Source organism: Vigna angularis, chromosome 7 (genome assembly GCF_016808095.1).
Source record: "Vigna angularis cultivar LongXiaoDou No.4 chromosome 7, ASM1680809v1, whole genome shotgun sequence".
In the NCBI taxonomy this organism is placed as follows: domain Eukaryota; kingdom Viridiplantae; phylum Streptophyta; class Magnoliopsida; order Fabales; family Fabaceae; genus Vigna; species Vigna angularis.
The window spans coordinates 22,528,606-22,549,166 of record NC_068976.1 but is presented as its reverse complement, the minus strand read 5'-3'; the positions used below and the strand labels follow the sequence as shown (position 1 = coordinate 22,549,166).

The window sequence follows — 20,561 nt, the reverse complement described above, 5'->3', positions numbered from 1 at the left end:
TTTTATGAGAAGTCTTAATGTGTAAAAATTTTAATATTAATTATATAACTATTAGAAAAAATCAATCTAATTAAATATGTTATAAACAATAGATACATATGTACATACTATATGTAATTACATACAGAATTATTCGTATATAATATCCGTATGTAAATTATATACGGATTTATCCGTACATAATATCCGTATGTAATTTACATACGGATTTATCCGTATATAATATCTGTATGTAATTTACATACGGATTTATCCGTATATAATATCTGTATGTAATTTACATACGGATTTATCCGTATGTAATATTCGTATGTAATTTATATACGGATTTTTTCGTATGTAATTTAGCTACGCCTTTTTTATATACGAATTTTTGTCCGTATATAATTCGTATGTAAAATCATTTTATATACGGATTTTTGATGTTATATACGGATTTTGGCGGTATGTAATAATGATTTTTCTTGTAGTGACGAATGTTCGCTCCTCTGCTGACACTTGTATTCCACTATTTGATTTCTGACTCCTCTCAGCTTGACACCCGTTCAGAGGTTTTTAGGTGCGTTTTTAATGGTTCTAACAATGATGGTTATATTATATAAGATAACGATAGGTCAACACATTTTTTGACAACATTTTTACATGATATTTTTGGTAGAGGTTGAGATCCCTTACTCAAAGTACTTAAAAGTTGTTATGAAGATTGGATGAACTTATTAATGATCCTTCATTACCCAAATTGCTCTCTCTCCTTCTTGTCCAAGCCATGTAGGAGAGTACCTGTCAAAGACACTCTGATGTTCAAGTTAGTGACTTTGCATAATAATATTATAATAAAAATTAGTAATCAGAGTTGGTTACTTGCTTTTCCGATCAAACATACATACATATATATATATATATATATATATATATATATATATATATATATATATATATATATATATATATATATATATATATATATATATATATATATATATATATATATATATATATTTAAATGAGTTTACCTTTAGGCTTGACCCATTACCAATAAATGGTTAATATTTTTATTAACCGCCAATCAGTTATAACTACCTCAACGGCTATTTTAACCAATCGGTTAGGAGTTGTTAATTGTTTGTTTGCCCAATCCATTGGCCTGACAGGTATCTATACCGTACACAAGCCCTCATGCCCAAGCAAACTCCTTACTGGACGAGGTGCGCATGGATTATTATGAACTTGAGAAAGGTCGTTCACGTGGTATTAGGGGGTCTATGTTTAATGCACCTTAAGTCTTCATTCCTCCCTACACCGAGAGGCGAACTCTATGAGTTCACTTAGAACGTTCCCTAGGCTGATGAAACTCAGGTGAGAATTCACGAAAAATGTTCTTCACCAAAAAACTGACTCTAGGAGTTTACATAGAATGTTCCCTAGGTCAAAGAGACTCAAGTGAGAGTTCACGGAGATGTTCCTTGTAACACCCTCCTATTTTAAAGGGTATTACTGATAGTAGAGACTAAATTAATTTGATATCTCTTATAAACAATCCAACTTTATTTCATTTAATCCAAAGTACAATACCAAACTTACAAACTTTAAACAATATAGTCTTCACCATTGAAATTTTAACTTATAAGTTTTACACAACATAATCTTCCCAATACAAATTTATTCTTTTTACAAAAATCCCTGAAAGTTTTTCCCCGCATCTCTCTCATCTCTAAGCTTGTTCAACCGCATCTGCAACATTATCTAATCACATATAACATGAGTTATATGATCATAGTACAAACAAATAAGGGTAAGCCCACCTTATCATAAAATCATTAAACTTGTAATAAAAATATTATAATCATGTATTTCTGCAATTGATAAAATATCATTATTCCGATGTCATTAATTCATCATTATCAAAGTCATCTTTCCCATTTCCATAAATCTTACAAGTGTACCATGCTTACTCATGAAGCCTTATGGTCAGACCGCTCTCTGCCTGCTTTCTTAAGCCTCACTTATATACTATGTCTTACTTTCTGAAGCCTTATGGTCAGACCCCTCTCTGCCTGCTTCTATATAACTTACGAATCATATGTTTATGTCAAAGCCTTATGGTCAGACCACTTTCTGCCTGCTTTCATAAACCTCAGGTGTTACTTTGCTCATACCAAACTCTCATGGTATAACTCGAACATACTACTCCCGGTAGTAAACATCATTTCATAAGTAACGATTTCTCATATCCACTCCAACATTTCATAAAACCAACAATTCATACCCTCTTATCCACCTAACTCAATCATGTTCATTCTTTAATCAAGAATTCATAATAACCCGTTTTGGTATCAATAAATTAAACATATTACCATATATTATGCTTCATATTATAAACATATTTTGCCCATAACGAGTATAACTCAACATATTTTCACCAAACAAAGATCATGGATCAACCAAAATATATCAACATATCGTAGGAACTACATATTAAAGTCTGGGCTCAATGTAATAATAAATAAAATATATATGAAATTTTTACCATGATAATATTATGCATCTACAATCAACTTGTTTTATTTTATTTTCATCCTAGTAGAGATTTTTCTTTACTCCAATTGGTCACCGGAGAGGACCCAGATGTCTGAACGCATCAAACTCACCTTCGACGCCAGCACATATGACTAGTCACAACTGACTGGACCAGGCCAGGGCTGCTCTATGATCAGGGATGTGCCAACTCAGGTTTTTAAGGTTCCTCTATCCTACCAACAAAGGGAGGCCCTCAATAATTAATCAATTTATTTATTTAATTTATCTACCTTGTTGTCTTATGCTCTAAATCTAAAATGCCTAATTTTAATATTTTTTTTACTTCCTCTCACAACAACCTCAAACAGTATCTGTATATCTATTTAATACTCATATATAAGCAATTACAGAACCCTTACTCCAGACCTTCCAACAAGATCAATTTCAGCCAACAAACTCATTCAATAAATTCATCGCATCTCAACATGTACAATTTAACAGTTTCAGTTATAACTCCCAATATAATAAAAGTCATAAAACAGTTTCGCAAGAGAACACCAGTTCAACATTCGTATATTTATAAATTCATACAAAAATAATTAGTTGCCCTTACCATCAAAATAATATTAATATAAAAATTCAGGGGAAACAAGAAGTTGAATCTGGCAGAGCCGGTTAGACAACTTCTCATCCTTCCATAAAGATGCAATAAAAAAAATAGATAAGACAATAAAATTTCTGGGGAAACAAGAAGTTGAATCTGGCAGAGCCGGTTAGACAACTTCTAATCCATCCAAAAATACAATATAATTAAATAACACAAACATTAACATGTTTGGGGAAACAAGAAGTTGAATCTGGCAGAGCCGGTTAGACAACTTCTAATCCATCCAAAAATACAATATAATTAAATAACACGAACATTAACATGTTTGGGGAAACAAGAAGTTGAATCTGGCAGAGCCGGTTAGACAACTTCTAATCCTTCCAAAAATAAATAAGTAAAGCAATAAATAGTTTGGGGAAACAAAAAGTTGAATCTGGCAGAGCCGGTTAGACAACTTCTAATCCTTCCAAAATACAATAAAAATAAATAAGGAAAGCAATAAAATGTTTGGGGAAACAAGAAATTGAATCTGGCAGAGCCGGTTAGACAATTTCTAATCCTTCCAAAATACAAAAATAAACAACTAATAACATACAAATGGCATAACATAATCAACATCACATTTTACAACTATCACACTTGGATATCAACACAAAAGCATACTCTTATTTAAATTCAAGATCATACAGAAACAAAATACTCCATATTCAAGATTTAAGATCAGACAAAAGCAAAATATAGCATATTCAAGACTCAAGATAATACAAAGGAAATACTCAAAGTTAGCTCCCCTTACCTCTATTCCAGACTTAGTTTCCTCTTCTCAAACCGTTCTCCGGAAACTTCCAGAATTTCCCCTCTTTAATTAGAATTTACTCCAACTCTCTTCTCATCACAATTTCTCTAGAATTTTGGTGTAAATTTCCAGCCTCCCCCCCTTGGCTATTTATAGTAAAAAAATTTACTATTCATTTTTACTATTCATTTTTTTATTTATTTTACTATTACAAAAATAATTTTTTATTTGCAAATTGGTGAATTCTGATCTCAAAGCTACGTGTAACACTTATCCTTTCCAAAAATAAATTTTTTTTACTATTCACTTTTTACTATTCACAATTTACTATTCACTATTTTTTTTTCTAGTATCTAACAAATATTTTCAAGGATCTTACATTCCTCACTGAGCGGTTGCTTAAAGTTGGCCAAATGGATTGTATGCAAGATCCTATTATCTACACTGAAGAAAAATAACAATTCGAATTTGAACTGTAAAAAAATTTTAGTCAATCAAACCAACTCTCACTTATGATGTTAGAAAGCTAATATCAAAATAACTTAGGTTATAAGGTCGGACGACCAAGCAAGCGAGATTGTTCGGTCGAAGAGACTCGGGTGAGAGTTTTTCTACCGAGCGACAAACTCTAGGAGTTCACTTAAAACGTTTCCTAGGTCAAAGAGACTCAAGTGAGAGCTACGAAAGCGTTCCTCATCGAGTGACGGATACTAGGAATTACGAAAGCGTTCCCTAGGTCAGAAAGGCTCATGTGAAAGCTACGAAAGCGTTCCTTACCGAAGGATAAGCTCTCGATTGATTAAGTGGTTTGTACGCAAGATTCTATCACTTGTACTGAAGAAAAGTAATAATCGAATTGGAATGTTTTTTTATTAAGTTTAGAATACATCAATATAATAATAAATAAATAATAAATTATTGTCAAATTTATTAACTATGTTAAAATATTATTAAAAAAATTTGTGTTTAAATATATTTTCTCTATTTTATATATATATATATATATATATATATATATATATATATATATTACATTACATGTATTTAGGTGACATTACCATTTACTATTTATTTATGTTTGAAGTGTTATACTCTTTCCCACATGCAGCCACCTAGATTCCACGTTACCCCTCAGGCAAAAGGAAAAGTGTTTTAGTCATGTTATAAAAAGTTGAAAAAGTCTCGTAAAGAATAAGTAAATAAAATTTTTATTTTTATAATAATATTGTGTTGGATATTCTTTTCTCCGATCCTGTCCATCTCATTTCGATTCTTTGTAGTCTCAGACTTAACCACACAAACCCTAATCCCAATTTCATTTTCTTATCTCAATCTCTTCTTGCACTTTGCTTCACCACTATTCTCAAGGTATTCCTTTCCTGTTCTTTTATCCTTTATACCCTTTTTGCTCCTTTCAATCATTCTTATTTTTCCCCAATTATTTTTTCAAAATTAGGATTCCTGTACCCATAATTTGGTCACCGATTGTTTCTCAGCTTAGGGTAACTTTAGGGTTCTCGATTTAGTGTTTTCCTTGTTTTCGATTTGGGAATTTTGCATTTGTTACGTCACTGGGGTTTGAGCTTTCAACCCTTTTCATTCATAGAGTAGGATCCGCATTTTTTATGGAATTTGAGTGCCCAAATAGGACTGAGGTTTCTCAAAATTTTGCACAATTTGTAGCAAATCCAGGCATAGACACAATTGAAACTAATCAGATTAGTTCCAAATCCTTAACCGAAGGAGTAGCAACCAAAGATCTTTTTCCAGATAGCAAACCTGGGAAGGGTGTGAAGCTTAAGGGAGCATACAAGATTAATTCTAAGAAGGGAATCAAAGCTCCGGTCAGTGCTTTGAGCCAATCATCAATTCCCGGTGATGTGGTTTTAGATCGTGGTTTATCCATCACTGACCTTCCTCCGGCGTTAATATCTGAGATTTTGAATTGCCTTGACCCCAAAGATCTGGGCATTGTTTCGTGTGTCTCGACGATTTTTCAAAGAGTTGCATTTGAGCACCATGCTTGGAAGCAATTCTATTGTGAAAGATGGGGGCTTCCAACAACCTCCTTGGTTGTGGATGATGATAAGTCATGGAAGGAAATTTTCATGGAAAGGGAGTTTAGGAGTAAGACTTTTATGGGACGATATAGTATGGAAGTGTTGTTTGGTCACACTGAGGCAGTTAGAACTATTTTCCTATTGGCTTCTTCGAAGCTCATATTTACCTCTGGGTATGATTCTGTTGTGAGGATGTGGGACATGGAGAATGGGTTGTCGATTGCTTCATCAAGATCCCTTGGCTGCACCATTCGAGCCGTTGCAGCGGATAGAAAACTATTGGTTGCTGGCGGCACTGATGGATTTATTCATTGTTGGAGGGCTGTAGAAGGACTGCCACACCTGTTTGAGCTTAGAGCCTCACAGAATCAAAATACTGAGGTTCGACTTTGGGGACACGAAGGTCCTATAACTTCCCTTGCTTTAGATTTGACAAGGATTTACAGTGGTTCATGGGACACTACTGTTCGAGTGTGGGACCGTCTTTCAATGAAGTGTATTGCAGTGCTGAGGCATAGTGACTGGGTCTGGGCACTTGTCCCTCATGATACTAGTGTGGCCAGCACATCAGGTTCAGATGTGTATGTTTGGGATACTAGTAGTGGGGATTTGATGACCATCGTTCATAATGCTCATGTTGGTAACACTTATGCTTTGGCGCGGAGCCATACTGGGGACTTTCTTTTTACTGGAGGTGAAGATGGTGCAATTCACGTGTATGAGATTGTAAGTGATGGTTACGAGTGTAAAGCTTGTCATGTTTCTACTTGGGTTCCTCACTCTGCTGCTGTGTATTCCCTTGCCTTTGAATTTCCATGGCTTGTTTCAGCATCAAGTGACGGCAAGCTAGCTCTTATTGATGTGAGGAACCTGTTGAGGACTCACAAACGAGCTCCGGGGAAGAGGGTTTCAAAGGTAAAGCATTTGGATGGAGACGTAGCTGAGCCTCCACAGAGGATGTTGCATGGATTTAAAATCAATCTTTTCTCTGTGGGTATAGGAGCTGATCGAATTGTGTGTGGAGGCGAAGAAGGTGTTATCAGGATATGGAATTTCACTGAAGCTCTGGAAATTGAGCGCAGAGTCCGCACATTAAGAGGAATACGATTAGAGAACAGAATGAGGCGTCGGAAGCTCCAAACAGAGCTTAACAGTAAAAGTGGTCGGACTGATCAGTGTTCAGTTGCTGCCAAGAAGAATTCTGTCACTTGTATCTGGCCCAATAAACGTGGGATCAGCGGAAAGCTTAAAACATAGATACTGACTATGGTCATCTGATTTGCTTTACTTGCACCAACTGTCCTTTTTTTTTACAAAATTCATGTATACGATATTTTAGTTCCAAGCAGGTAAATTGACCAATTTTATGTTTATCTCTACTACTATAATATTAGTAGTGTCTGTAGCTAGTGATTACTTCCATATATTAGAATTCTGTGTGTTTGATAGCTCGTATCGACCATCGATTTATTCTTTCTTGAGAGTTCTAAGAAACTGATAGATGAAAGCAGTTGCACAGGTATAGTCATTTATATTCTTGGATAATACTGGTTCATGGATATAATCATTACTCTCCGAATCCATTTTTTTAGGCCCAATATTTCCAATCTTGTGATATGCCATATCGTGCCAATCATGTAGACAATATTTGCAACCGTAAAAAATAATTATACAATAAGGAAGGACAAAAGAATGCAATTATATATGAATTATGACATGTTAACAATTTTTTTTAATAATTTTTTAACAATAGATTATGTGTTACTATTTTATTGGTTTGTATATTTAAAATGAACTAATCACAAGTTATATTTTCAAAAAGACATTTTCCTAGATAAAGCATATTGACCATGTCTCCGGAAGCTTAATTTGAATTTGGACAAATTTGCATTGGGTTTCTAGAAGTTTTTTTTTCATTAATTTTCAAAGTACTATTACTGATTATGTTTTTGTTTTAACCTTCTGCAAATAAAAAAAAAATAGAGAGAGAGGATGAAAACATAAATTGGATGACGAAGGTTGTTGAGAAATGGGAAAAATGTGATATTTCATTAAGGGAGAAAAATGTCCAATCTTCCATTTCACAACATTGTGTTATGAAGGAAGTTATATTCCCTCGTCTATAATCAAATAGGAAAGCTTTTTAGAAAAACGTAAGTTTTTAGTTTGCAACTTTCTTGTGTAATCCTTGCTACACTAGAAAATTCGATCAAATAAGTTCCCTTAACCTGAATGGTTTAGTTGCAACACTAACATGGTATTGCAGCAAAACAGTTTTTTATTTACAACAAATGTGAAATCAATTTGAGTGGAGAGAGAGAAGTAGTATGAGAATGTTTATTGTTGTTGCTGCTGTAATTGGCATTCTCAGGACAGTTCATGGGCAGCACCCAGACATAGCAAATGCCCCTGCTAATGAGAACAACTACTCAGATGTATCGGCATTGTATGTGCTAGGAGATTCCTCTGTTGACTGTGGAGACAACACCCTGTTCTATCCCTTGCTTCATGGTCGTCTCTCTTTGTATCCATGTAACGGCTCTGATGCCACTCTTCTTCCTCAACTTCTTGGTATTTTTCTATCTTTCTTTTTCCTTATCACTATACTATCACTACACTATGGATTTGTAATTTAAGAACCAAATGAGATTCCACATACTTAACACACAACAAGTTATAATTTGAAATAACCTTTCTTTTTTAAACAGGATTATCTGGGATCAAATCAAGATTCAAATTATATGTAGTAATTGTATTAAATAGATCAAATCAAGATTCAAATTATAAATAGTAATTCTATCAAATAATAAGGTTGAAGTACAATTAAAAATATGAAAGTCATTCAAAACAATCTCTTCTTTTTAAATTTCGCATGACTTTTTTTATTTTTTCTTGAGAATTGATGAAAAAGAAGAAGAAAAACATGGATAATTGAATGGTATATACGATAAAAATGCACAAATGCACACACATAAACTCATTTAAAACTCATCCGAATAAGAATCAATGAATATTCAAAATGTATGAAATAGTAAGATTCTAAACCTGTCTTTTACAAGATAAAAGAACTCTTATCTTAATGATTCTAACAAACAAGTCATATGGAGGGAAATGAAACCATATTTCCTTAGACAGAACTTATTTAGGAGGTTTTAATGGTCACAGTTTCACCTCCATAATCCAATCAATACTAATAATTTATGTACCGGAGTCACACTGTTGCAGCTGAGAAGATTGGATTCACATCAATCCGGCCATTTTATGGTCAAAATGGATCTCTGGAGGAGGTTCTCGGTGGTCTCAATTTCGGATCAACACAAGCTAAAATCATGAATCAAGGAAGCTACAGTCACCAGTCTCTCAACCAACAACTACGCCAGGTTTCTGAAACTATGCAGCTGTTGCAACTGCAGCTGACTGAGGACACTGCTCTTCAACTTACAAAATCCTCCATCTTTTTCCTCTCCTTTGGCAAAGAAGATTACATTGAGCTATTCCTCCACAACTCTTCCAGTTCCAACCACACGTTGCAGCGCGGAGCCGAATATTTTGCTACCATTTTGGTCAACCAGATGGCAAATGCTGCGAGGTATCTTTATAATGCTAATGCAAGGAAAATCACATGTTTGGGAGTCCTGCCTTTGGGATGCACACCTCGTATGGTCTGGGAGTTGAATAGTACGTCATCAGCAGCAGATTCTAACGAAAACGGTTGTGTGGAACATGTCAATGACATGATCTTCGAATACAATAGATTGCTGGACGAACAAATAGACAAGCTCAATACAGAATTTCCTGATGCTCAGATGGTGTTCTGTGATGTATACAATGGAATGATGGAGATTATCAACGAGCCAAGGCTTTATGGTATGTTTTCCACCCCTTGATAACTTTGCACTGAAGATTTTCCTGTGCTGAATGTTTAGCATCTTAAAACAATTATACCAAGTGTTCTTTATACAGGTTTTGAAGACGTGAAGAGTGCATGTTGCGGACTTGGTATGAATGGTGCCATGATAGGGTGCATCTCCATGGACATGGCCTGTGATCAAGCTTCAACTCATGTTTGGTGGGATTTGTTTAACCCTACACAAGCAGTTAACAAAATCCTAGCTGATGCAGCCTGGTCTGGCCAACCAATTCCTGATCTTTGTCGCCCTATCAGTATCCATGAACTAGCTAGCATCAAAGTCTAGCATTTCCTATTGATCATGTTATAAAATTTACTGAAGTTTCAGAACACTTAGAAGTAGCTGTAATATATACACTCTGTTTGAACACATGCATAGCAGTAAAATATCAAACACAACTTGCAAAGCTGATGCTAACCCCACATGCAGTGGAAAGATAAAGAAATAGTACAGTATATCTTGAAAACAATTTTTTATTACAATGCCATACCATGATGGAATCTGGTGCTAACATCATTTGTATCTTTCTCTGAAATCGATTTAAAGTATGCATTATGTATTAAAATATTATATTCTTGGAGGAGGAGTAAAGTGATAAACCCTAATTCCTATTTCACAGGTACTGATTCCAAATTCAAAATCCAAACTCATTTCGTCATTCTCCATGGCTGCCAAAATTCAAACTAGTTTTTGTTTACCTTCATTCTCCATTCCAACCTCAAAACGCAAACCTTACTTCAAATCCTTCACCGTCTCAGCTTCCAAATCCATCTCCGGCCGAAAGCTCCGAGCGGCAGTGATAGGTGGCGGTCCCGCCGGATCCTCGGCCGCGGAGGCGCTAGCTTCCGGCGGCGTTGAAACGTTCCTCTTCGAACGCAACCCCCCGTCCGTCGCGAAGCCATGCGGTGGCGCCATTCCTCTCTGCATGCTGGAAGAGTTCAACATCCCTCACCACCTCATAGACCGTCAAGTGACGCAAATGCGCATCTTCTCCCCCTCCAACATCGCCGTTGACTTCGGCAAAACCCTAAAGCCGCACGAGTTCATCGCCATGGTCCGCCGCGAGGTCCTCGACTCGTTCCTCCGCTCCCGCGCGCACTCCGCTGGCGCTACCGCGGTCGCCGGCCTCGTTACAGGCCTCGACCTCCCGACGGCGCCAGCCGCACCCTACACAATCCACTACACAGCCAACGGCTCCTCCCGGCGCTCGCTCGCGGTCGACGTCGTGATTGGCGCCGACGGCGCCAACAGTCGAGTGGCGAGGTCGATCGGCGCCGGTGACTACGCCTGCGCCATCGCGTTCCAGGAACGTATCAAATTACCGGACGAGAAAATGGTGTACTATGAAAATCTCGCGGAGATGTACGTGGGTGGCGACGTGTCGCCAGATTTCTACGGGTGGGTTTTTCCCAAGTGCGACCACGTGGCAGTGGGGACTGGTACGGTACGTGCAAAGAAAGATATTAAGGTGTACCAGCGCGGGATCAGAGAAAGAGTGATGCCGAAGATCAACGGTGGGAAAGTGATCAAAGTGGAAGCGCACCCTATTCCGGAGCACCCTCGTCCGGTTCGGGTGAAGGGACGCGTGGCACTCGTAGGCGACGCTGCAGGGTACGTGACGAAGTGTTCGGGTGAGGGTATCTATTTTGCGGCGAAATCGGGTCGCATGTGTGGAAACGGTGTCGTAAAGGCTTCGGAGGGTGGGGAGAGGATGATCGACGAGAGTGATCTTAGGAGGGAGTACCTGAAGCCGTGGGACGCGGAGTATGCTATGACGTTTAGGTTTTTGGATCTGTTGCAGAGGGTTTTCTACGGTAGTAACGCGTGCAGGGAGGCTCTGGTGGAGCTATGTGGGGACGAGTACGTTCAACGTATGACGTTTGAGAGCTACTTGTATAAGAAGTTGGCGCCTGGCACACCCTGGGAAGATGCTAAGCTTCTCATCAACACCATTGGCACCATGGTTAGGTCTAAAGTTGTGGAAACTCGCATGAACAGATTCATTCTATGATTCTTTATATCTGTTTTCTATCATTCTATGATTTTTTGTTGCATGTTGTATTATGATTCTAGTGGACCAAAATTGAAAAAAAAAAACTCGTCTGATTAAATAAAGATTACAAACTCTTACAAAATCTAAGAAATAAAACTGCAAACAAAAAATAGGCACATAACAAGATTCAAAGAAAGATACAAATTTGAATTAAGTAACAGAAGGTTTACAAACTTTACTGATGTAATATTTGATTTGACCTTCTAACGAACACACATATTTGATGCAGCAACCTTCGTAATGAACGATGATTGCAGCCTAGCCTTGTTTATTTTGTTTTTTGGAATGGAATTTAGATAATATTTATTGCATGATTATGTCACCAAGAGTAGTTGGAAGCATTGATGAATCAATCAACTGCTTTTACACTGAACTTGTTTTCATCCCAAGACAATAAGAGCAGTGTCTAACTTCACTTGTCCATCCAGATCACACATCGGAGACTCTTTCCTTCAATCAACAAATCAAAAGCTTTGTTGATATCCTGAAACTGCACCTCATGTGTGACAAACTCATCCAGATTCAGTTCCTGTTGGCAATACAGATCAACTTTTCATCATGGCACTATTATTTTTACATAATATATTAACAGAGTAGATAAAGAGCACATAGACTTTAAAAAAAAGTATAAGATGTTGCACATAGTACCTTATCCAAGTAGCGTTTCATGAGAGTAGGTACATCAGTCTTAGGTTTGAGTCCTCCAAATAAGCATCCCCTGAGTGTCTTCTCACTGAGCAGTACTTCACCACAGTCAAGGCTCAACTTGGATCCTGGCTTGTCCAATCCGACAACTACCGTTTTTCCCCAAGCCTGTTGGAAAAGTAGTAGTTAACAACATTCAACAAGTTTTCATGATTTATTCTTCAAAACTATTCTAAGTGCAAGTGCTACTGCTAGTGGATTTTCAAGTTATTTGGTACAAAAAGAACACTATTACTAGTGCTACTTTTAGCTGAGTTTCAAGCTTTTTGCTACAATGATTCTTGAAAATTATAATGCAGTTACTGCTTTTATCGCATATTTCTGTCTGCTTATAAACCATAGTGCAATGCATGATTGAGAATTAGATAGATAGAGGATGAGGGATAGAGAGAGAAAAGGGGAGAGACCCTTCTACTAGAAGCGTATGCATCTTCCATCAGTGACGCCTTGCCAACACATTCGAAACAATAGTCTGCTCCCCCATCAGTCATCTCCATGATTATCTGCTAAACAACCACTCATGAGAGAAGGAAATTTCAAGACTTAAGGCTGTTGAATTAAACAAAGATTGGACCCAAGAAGAGGGTGGACCTGGCTCACAGTTTTGTCTTTGCTTTCTCCAGAATGGACAAAGTCAGTGACTCCAAACTTTTTTCCTGAGTAGATCAAAGAAACAAACTCAGAATCAGTTACATAATTTGATCACAACAATAACACAGAAAAACTTATCTAAACATTCTTATTAAGCACATAAAGCATTACCAACTTCATATTTCTCTGGGTTGATATCCACACCTATAATCTTAGTTGCTCCACAAATTCTAGCTCCCTCAGCAACCTACGAAACCATTCACTTGCAATGAGCTTTTCAGTACTATAAATAAACCACTAAACAAACAAAACAAATTTAAGTGGAATCCTTACAGCTAATCCAATACTTCCCAGCCCAAAAATTGCTACTGTAGAGCCTGGCTCCACACCCGCAGATTTCCAAGCAGCACCTACTCCTAAAAGGGGAAGTTTAATCAAAATATTGAATTAGATGAATGTTGTTAAAACCTTTATTTGTGACCAGATATTCTGACTAATTTATATTATGTAACTGTTTAGGAAATTTATTTAATGTTTGAATAGTTTAGGAAATTACCAGTTGATATTCCACAGCCAAGTAGGCATGCCAGCTTGGGTGGTATTGGTAGGTCAACTTTGGTTAGATGGGCAGTGTCAATCACAGTGTACTCACTAAAACTAGAAACAAACATGAAATGCTGTATGATCTCTCCTTTTGAATCCTTGAATCTTGATGTGCCATCTCTAGGCATCCAAGGAGAGAACTGAAAAGGAAAATTTGAACAAAGATTGCTCCTGCTTGATTTGCAATCTAAACACTCCCCACAATCAGCTAAGAAAATTGGGACAACCAAATCTCCTTTTGCAAGTTCAGTTACACCCTCTCCAACACTTTCCACAACCCTGGATCATGTCAATAGTGGCTGGAACATCAGCATTCACTTCAATAGCATTAAATGAAACTTGCAGAACAGATAAAATGGTTCATGGTAGCAAAAATAAATATGATTAGTCATAGAATTTTTTCTTAAAGCAATGTTTATATTACTGCTGTTAAATCATGTGGAGAAATATTGCAGACATGCTTTGCTTTTTTATTGAATCCATACTAAAAATCTGAAAACTAAAATCAGCCTTATAGCTGCCAGATCCTTCCTCAAGGGATTTTGTTTAGAAAATTAGCTACTTCCTAAACAATTTTTCCACGTGTAACACCACAAAAGAACCGAAATAAGGAATAGAAAATATAAACCATTTTTGTAAGGACTACGGATTAAGGACGGCAGTAATGTTTGACCAAACACTGATATATTAAAAGCACAAAAAGTTTTTGCTCATAATACAGAAAGATCATACAAATTAACAATACATGCATAAATGAATACTGAATTCCTTTTTACCTTATGCATGTGTAACTTTATCCAGTAAATAATATTATGGAATCAAAAAGAGTAAAAGGCATACACTCACCCAACAGCCTCATGACCCAAGATTCTTGGAGAAGGGTCCTTCAAAAGACACAGAAACAAAAAAGTTATTCAAAAAACCCATTAAGAAGTTCCACTTTGGCAAAAGAGAAAGAAAAGGTAATACAGATCAAAAGAATGATAGAATAAATAAAAAATGGTTAAGGGAAGACATTGACTAAGAAGAATCTTTCTGTTGTGAAATTCAAGAACATCCCAAACACCAGAAAGAAACATCATAAGAATAATGAAAAAGAAAGTAACAGATACTCATGACTCAATTACAGCAATAACAAATTCTGTTGTGTCTCTTTTGTAAGTAAAATAAGATTTTTGCTTCAGTTATATACTGTAAGATTGATTTTATCTCTGTCACGAGGTAAAGATGAATCTCTGACATAAAGAATCATACAAAGGAAAAGAACATGATGGCAACCTGCATATTCCAAAATGTAACATCGGTATGACAGAGAGAAGTGCATATAACACGAATCCTTGCTTCACGAGGCAATGGAGGTGCTACAATGATCTCCTCAATAGTCAGTGGAGAGCCAGGCTTGCGGCAAATCGCAGCTACAGTTTGCAAATAAAGAACACAGTTTTATACAAATGAAGCATAAAAACTAATCTTGAAACATGTAATAAAACTCTCTGAAAAAGTAATAAAAGACAGCATATAGAAACTTTGTTTCCATGAATCATGGCTTGGCATACCTTTACATTTCAAGGGGCGTCCTTCAGTTGCTGTTGGTAGATTACCTGCCATGGCGATCAGAAGCAAAATCAAGATAATGAGTTAATAAGTGCAGCAAAAAGTTGGGAAATGATCACTGAAATTTAAGCAGTGCGTGCTGAGGGAAAATGACTAATTGTATGCATTAATATATAGCATTGATTGGGAGGGAAGAGGCTTAGGATAAGGGTTGATAATACTCTTCAACTTATGTTTTGATTCCTAACATCATGTTTGACATTTGCTATAGTTACCGACATCTAGACGAAATCAATCGTCTTTGAAAATCTTTGAACTTTATATCTTAATAGCTTTGTGTTTGACCGAGAAGTTTGATAAGATAATTCATTTTCATATAAGATTAGGAATGTTTCATGCCAAATTTGGATTTCTTTTTTTATGAAATTAAAATTGTAGAATTTTATTATATTAATTGGGTTATTTAATGTTAGATAGTTTTAAATTTCATCTCAAAAAATGTAAGAAGTCAACATTCTTCATAGGTTTAAATTCACTTGTTTTCTCTTCATTTGTTACTTAACTTGAGTTTAGTTGATTCGTCAGGTATACGAAGATTTTCCGGTATCTACGTATGTTTTCAAGTTTATCTTTTAAATAAAAGCTTTTTAATTTAAAATAATTGTTTTATTAATTTTATTCGTTTCTTTACATTTAATCGTTTTTTTATTTAATCTGTTTTTAAATATTATCATAAAAAATTTCTTAATCAATATCAGTTTAAATAATCGTGATTCAAATTCATTGAAAACAATCACGATTAAGATTAATTGACAAAAGTTTTACATATATAAATTTAAAAAAAAATTAACAAGCTTTGAAAAAAAGAATAATATCATAATATTAATTAAAACTATCATCAGTAATAATATTTTTAAGTTATTTTAGTATTTAAATTTAAATATTGTGTAGATTTAGACCATTGATTGGTGCATTGATATATGAAAAATGGGTTACTCGCCAACTCACAACTTGATTCGTAACATCATGTTTGGCATTTGCTGTATTACCAACATCTACACGAAATCAACTATCTTTAAAAGTCAGTAAAGTTTATATCAAGAGCTTTCTATTTGACGTATGATTTTAATATCATAATTCATTTTTATAAAATATTAGGAATATTTGATGCCAAATTTGTTAAATTTTTTTAAAGATATTTGCATTTTAAAATTTCATTATATTAATTGGATTTTTTAATGTAAAATAATTTTAAATTTCATCTAAAGAGATAAGTTAAAAGTTTGACTTACGACATGTGTCAATACGTGATTTAATTAATTTTTTTTATAAATTTTTTTGTTATTACTATTAGGTCCTAACATATTAATATTTGAGTGTTATTCTCTTAATAATAATTTAATTTATGTGTTTTTATTTATTTTAATTTTAATTTTCATACCATTGAGTAATATTGTCTCTTCAATTAAGATAACATTTATTAATTATATAATATTATATTGATTTTTTTTATTAAAACTATTTTTTAATATATTATATTATTATATATTATTAATTCATGTTTTTTAACTTGATTTTAATGGATGTGTCATTACTTTGACTACAACCTAAACATTGAGATGTCAATTAAGAAAGGTTTCGGCTAACATTATTTAGGATTACATTTTTTTTATCAATGTGAACTTAGGAAAATTTATTGATTAAAAAAACTAACGAAAATATCAAAATATCATTGTAAAAGTAATCTTAATCATATCAGTTTAAAATCATAGTTAATATTAACGGAACAAAACTTATACAAATATAAATTAAAACAATCTTGAAAAAAAAATAATATCAATTAATAATAATTAAAGGCATCATCAATGTTAACACTTTTAAATTATTAATTATTATTTAATATTTAACTATTTTTTAGATTTAATGGCAATTAAAATACTTTATTCCTCCAAATATAATTTAAAATTTTCTAAATTTAAATTGCCTATCTAAAACAATCCATCCAAAGAATAAACAATTTGTAGTAAGTAAGATTGGTTTGAATTTAATACATTTAAATGCATTTAAAATTATAAAAATGAAAATTTTGAAATTTTTAAACGGAAAAATGATATTTTAATATATACAAATTTTTCACATTTGGTATCATTTTTTCTTTTAAATAAAAATTCACTTTTTTTGTAATATATTTTTTTGTTGTGTCAAATGAATGAATGTAAAGTTGTGGTACCTTGTCATTCCATATTAAAACGTGTTGGCTTGAGTCATTTCATTGGCCTAACATTTCCCTTATCTTAAGGCATCCAGATGAGCCACGTATTGTTTCCCTTTTTCTATGGTCGAATGAAGAAACATAGGTTTTATGGTATCTTGTCAGAATGGTAGCGTAGATGTGCTTAAAAGTCTTCTATTCTCTGCAACCATTCATATCACACCTTTTTGCTTTATCCTAGTATTCATGTTTTTAGTGTTCACATTCTTAAAATGGATAACCTCCTTGTGGTTTCAATCACTAAAATACTAAATTAGATAAACATCATCAGTCACTTTCCACTTTAAATTCTTTCTAATATTACATTTCTACTAAAGGTATTGAATATAGGTGGCCTGGAACAAAAAGACATTTCTATTAAAGTAACAGCCACAGCAGAGAACCCTTGAAGAAGAAGGAGAAATGGAAGAAAAAAAAAACTAAAAAGACATAAAAATTTAAACATTGGCGTATAATCATTTTCTAATGCTATTAATATTGATTTAACCATACAACGTACTCTATTTATATCATATAAATATTAGTACGGGTGATAGTATCACAGGTTAACTAATTAGTAAATTAATTTAATTCAGTTTATTTATCAAGTTAAAAAATTTTAAATCTTACATAATCTACCACGAGTTAAATTGTTTAATTACAAGTTTTTTATTTCAATTTTAAAAAATAATAATTTTTTTTCTAATTCAAATATAAATAAATCTCAGTTAAAAATAATATTAACTTCCCGAAACAAATAAATAAAATACAATATATATCAAAATTATTTTTAATTACAAGTACAATCTAAAAGTAAATAAAAAAACAAAACAAATAACATTGTTAAATGGATAAGTCCATATTCTTTATCTCCAATTACGATATAATAAAAAAAATATTAATTAATAATATTAAATATTATTATAACACAAAGTAATAATTATATGAGTTAATGAGAGTTAATCCGGCAGGTTCAATCTAGGTGGGTCAATCCAATTTACTATAGTTTAACTCAAGTAAATTAAATTCTTAGTGAATCGAATTCAAAATTAGTCCGTATTAAAATTTTATATTTTTTTAACCAACCTCATCCAAACCCATAGTGCTTAGTTAATTTATAAAATAAATCATAAATCAACAAATAATTATAAATTACTAATTAAGTATATTTAATAAGTTAAAATTATCTTAATTTTTTTATCATTAACAGAGAATTTAAATATATAAGTGATAATACATGTCTCTTCTTACATGTATATCTATTTTTGTTTATGAAAAAATAAAAATAAAAGTAATTATTTTAATTATTATTATAATAACAATGTTAATAAACATATACAAAATATATTTCTAAAAATATTTATATTAATAAGAGTAAAATTTATAATGAAACGTGTATATAAAAAAACGGTTACTAACCATTACAATAAACAACCTTCATACATATTTATAAGTAAACAAATATACAAATGTCTAATTTTGCAAGTAAATCATAATAAAAAAACAATATAGTAACGCCCATATTTCATATTCTATTTTTTTATTAACTAAACATATTTTTGTGTAAGTTGTAAAACAAGTTAATTCAATCTATTTTGACTCGATCATCACTTATAAAAAAAATAAAATAGATCAAGTTGGTCTATCCTACTAAAACAAGTTAAATACCCTATTTTATCTTGTGGTAAACAAACTTACGAGTCAATTCATATTTTTTTATTATTTAATCATATAAATATATTTTTTAAATAAATTTAAAATATTACGAGTTAATTAATAATTTTTTTAAATAAATTTAAAATATTATTATATTTAGATATTAAATTATTATATTATAGTTAATAATTAAATTTCGTTATAACTATTAATAATTTAAATTACAATCTTATTACTTATATCTTTGAATTAATATAATATCAAAACTAAATCTTTCAAATTAAATTTGAAAAAAAAAATCAACCTCCGAGCTTATCTTTCACATGCGGGTAAATGCCACATTAAAATTAGAGCTATCAAAACGGGTAACTCGGCCCAACCCAACTCAATCCATCACGGGTTGACTACTTAGTGAGCCAACCCAACCTGACTCATTTATTAGTGAGCTGAAAAAATTCGAATCTGACCCAACCCACCACGGGTTGGTGAGTTAAACAGATTGGCTCATTGGCTCACTTAATTAACTTTTTTTTTCACCATTTTCTTCTCAAATTCTTATAACATGTTACTTTGATCGATCAAATTGAAACAGTAATAATTGGATCAATTGATATAAAAAAATGAAACAAAAGAAATATATTATTATATATATTATAAGCTATCAAGCATAAAATTTTGCCAATTTAGTTTAATGAGACATACACAACCGTTTGATCAAGAAACTACATATAGCCGTTAACAAAAATATATAACACAAGATAAAACTATTATGCTTGTAGATATGTCTGAAAATAAGATAAAACAAATGATATATTCCTGAATTATCCAATCTATAATATTATCCATATATTAAATTAGAATACTCTCTTGAAGCATGTTTTTCTTTATCTCCATTTATAATATTATCAAATCTATAATCTTAGGGTTTTATTTGCAAAGGAGAACTTTTGGAAAGATAGCAGCATGAAAGGCTTTACTATTAAATAAAAGTTGTGCATTTTGAATAATTAATTTAATTAATTTGATTTTAATAAAAAATAATAAAATTTGAATAATTAATTTAATTTAATTAAAAAAAATAGGTGGGTTGGTGAGCCAACCCGATCCACCATAGGTTCAATCCGTGTGAGCTGAGTTCTTAATAAGCCGGGTCAAAATTGACTTGTATAAAAAAATTTACATTTTTTTCTAATCCAATCCGATTCAAACTCATGATGAGCCAAATTAACTCAGAGATTTCAATCCATTTTGACGACA

General features: G+C 33.1%; 4 protein-coding genes across 5 annotated transcripts; 3 read left to right on the top strand and 1 right to left on the bottom strand.

Annotated features, from left to right (window-relative positions):
* Positions 1-5,126: 5,126 nt before the first annotated feature.
* LOC108338271 (GDSL esterase/lipase At1g71250-like) lies at positions 5,127-10,217 on the top strand. Of its 2 annotated transcripts, XM_052880477.1 has the most exons (4): positions 5,127-5,288; positions 8,352-8,551; positions 9,192-9,847; positions 9,944-10,217. In XM_052880477.1, exons 3-4 carry the CDS (start codon positions 9,310-9,312, stop codon positions 10,174-10,176), a joined length of 771 nt encoding a protein of 256 aa, XP_052736437.1. In that variant the 5' UTR covers positions 5,127-5,288; positions 8,352-8,551; positions 9,192-9,309; the 3' UTR covers positions 10,177-10,217. The 2 variants fall into 2 exon arrangements, with proteins under 2 accessions (XP_052736437.1, XP_017430539.1); XM_017575050.2 differs by lacking the exons at positions 5,127-5,288; positions 8,352-8,551 and having other exon boundaries at positions 8,704-9,847.
* Positions 5,282-7,435, top strand: LOC108336186 (F-box/WD-40 repeat-containing protein At5g21040). Its single transcript, XM_017572525.2, has one exon. It carries the CDS (start codon positions 5,546-5,548, stop codon positions 7,235-7,237), a length of 1,692 nt encoding a protein of 563 aa, XP_017428014.1. The 5' UTR covers positions 5,282-5,545; the 3' UTR covers positions 7,238-7,435.
* Positions 10,218-10,359: 142 nt separating the features above from the next.
* LOC108338269 (geranylgeranyl diphosphate reductase, chloroplastic-like) lies at positions 10,360-11,989 on the top strand. Its single transcript, XM_017575048.2, has one exon. The coding sequence runs from the start codon at positions 10,556-10,558 to the stop codon at positions 11,900-11,902; it is 1,347 nt and encodes a 448-aa protein (XP_017430537.1). The 5' UTR covers positions 10,360-10,555; the 3' UTR covers positions 11,903-11,989.
* An 81-nt stretch (positions 11,990-12,070) lies between these two features.
* Positions 12,071-15,696, bottom strand: LOC108338270 (alcohol dehydrogenase-like 7). The gene is made up of 10 exons (XM_017575049.2): positions 15,400-15,696; positions 15,122-15,258; positions 14,690-14,727; positions 13,797-14,122; positions 13,574-13,656; positions 13,412-13,487; positions 13,241-13,305; positions 13,057-13,152; positions 12,593-12,757; positions 12,071-12,473 (listed from the first exon to the last, which is right to left on the bottom strand). The coding sequence occupies exons 1-10, from the start codon at positions 15,449-15,451 to the stop codon at positions 12,357-12,359; spliced, it is 1,155 nt and encodes a 384-aa protein (XP_017430538.1). The 5' UTR covers positions 15,452-15,696; the 3' UTR covers positions 12,071-12,356.
* Between the last annotated feature and the right edge of the window lie 4,865 nt (positions 15,697-20,561).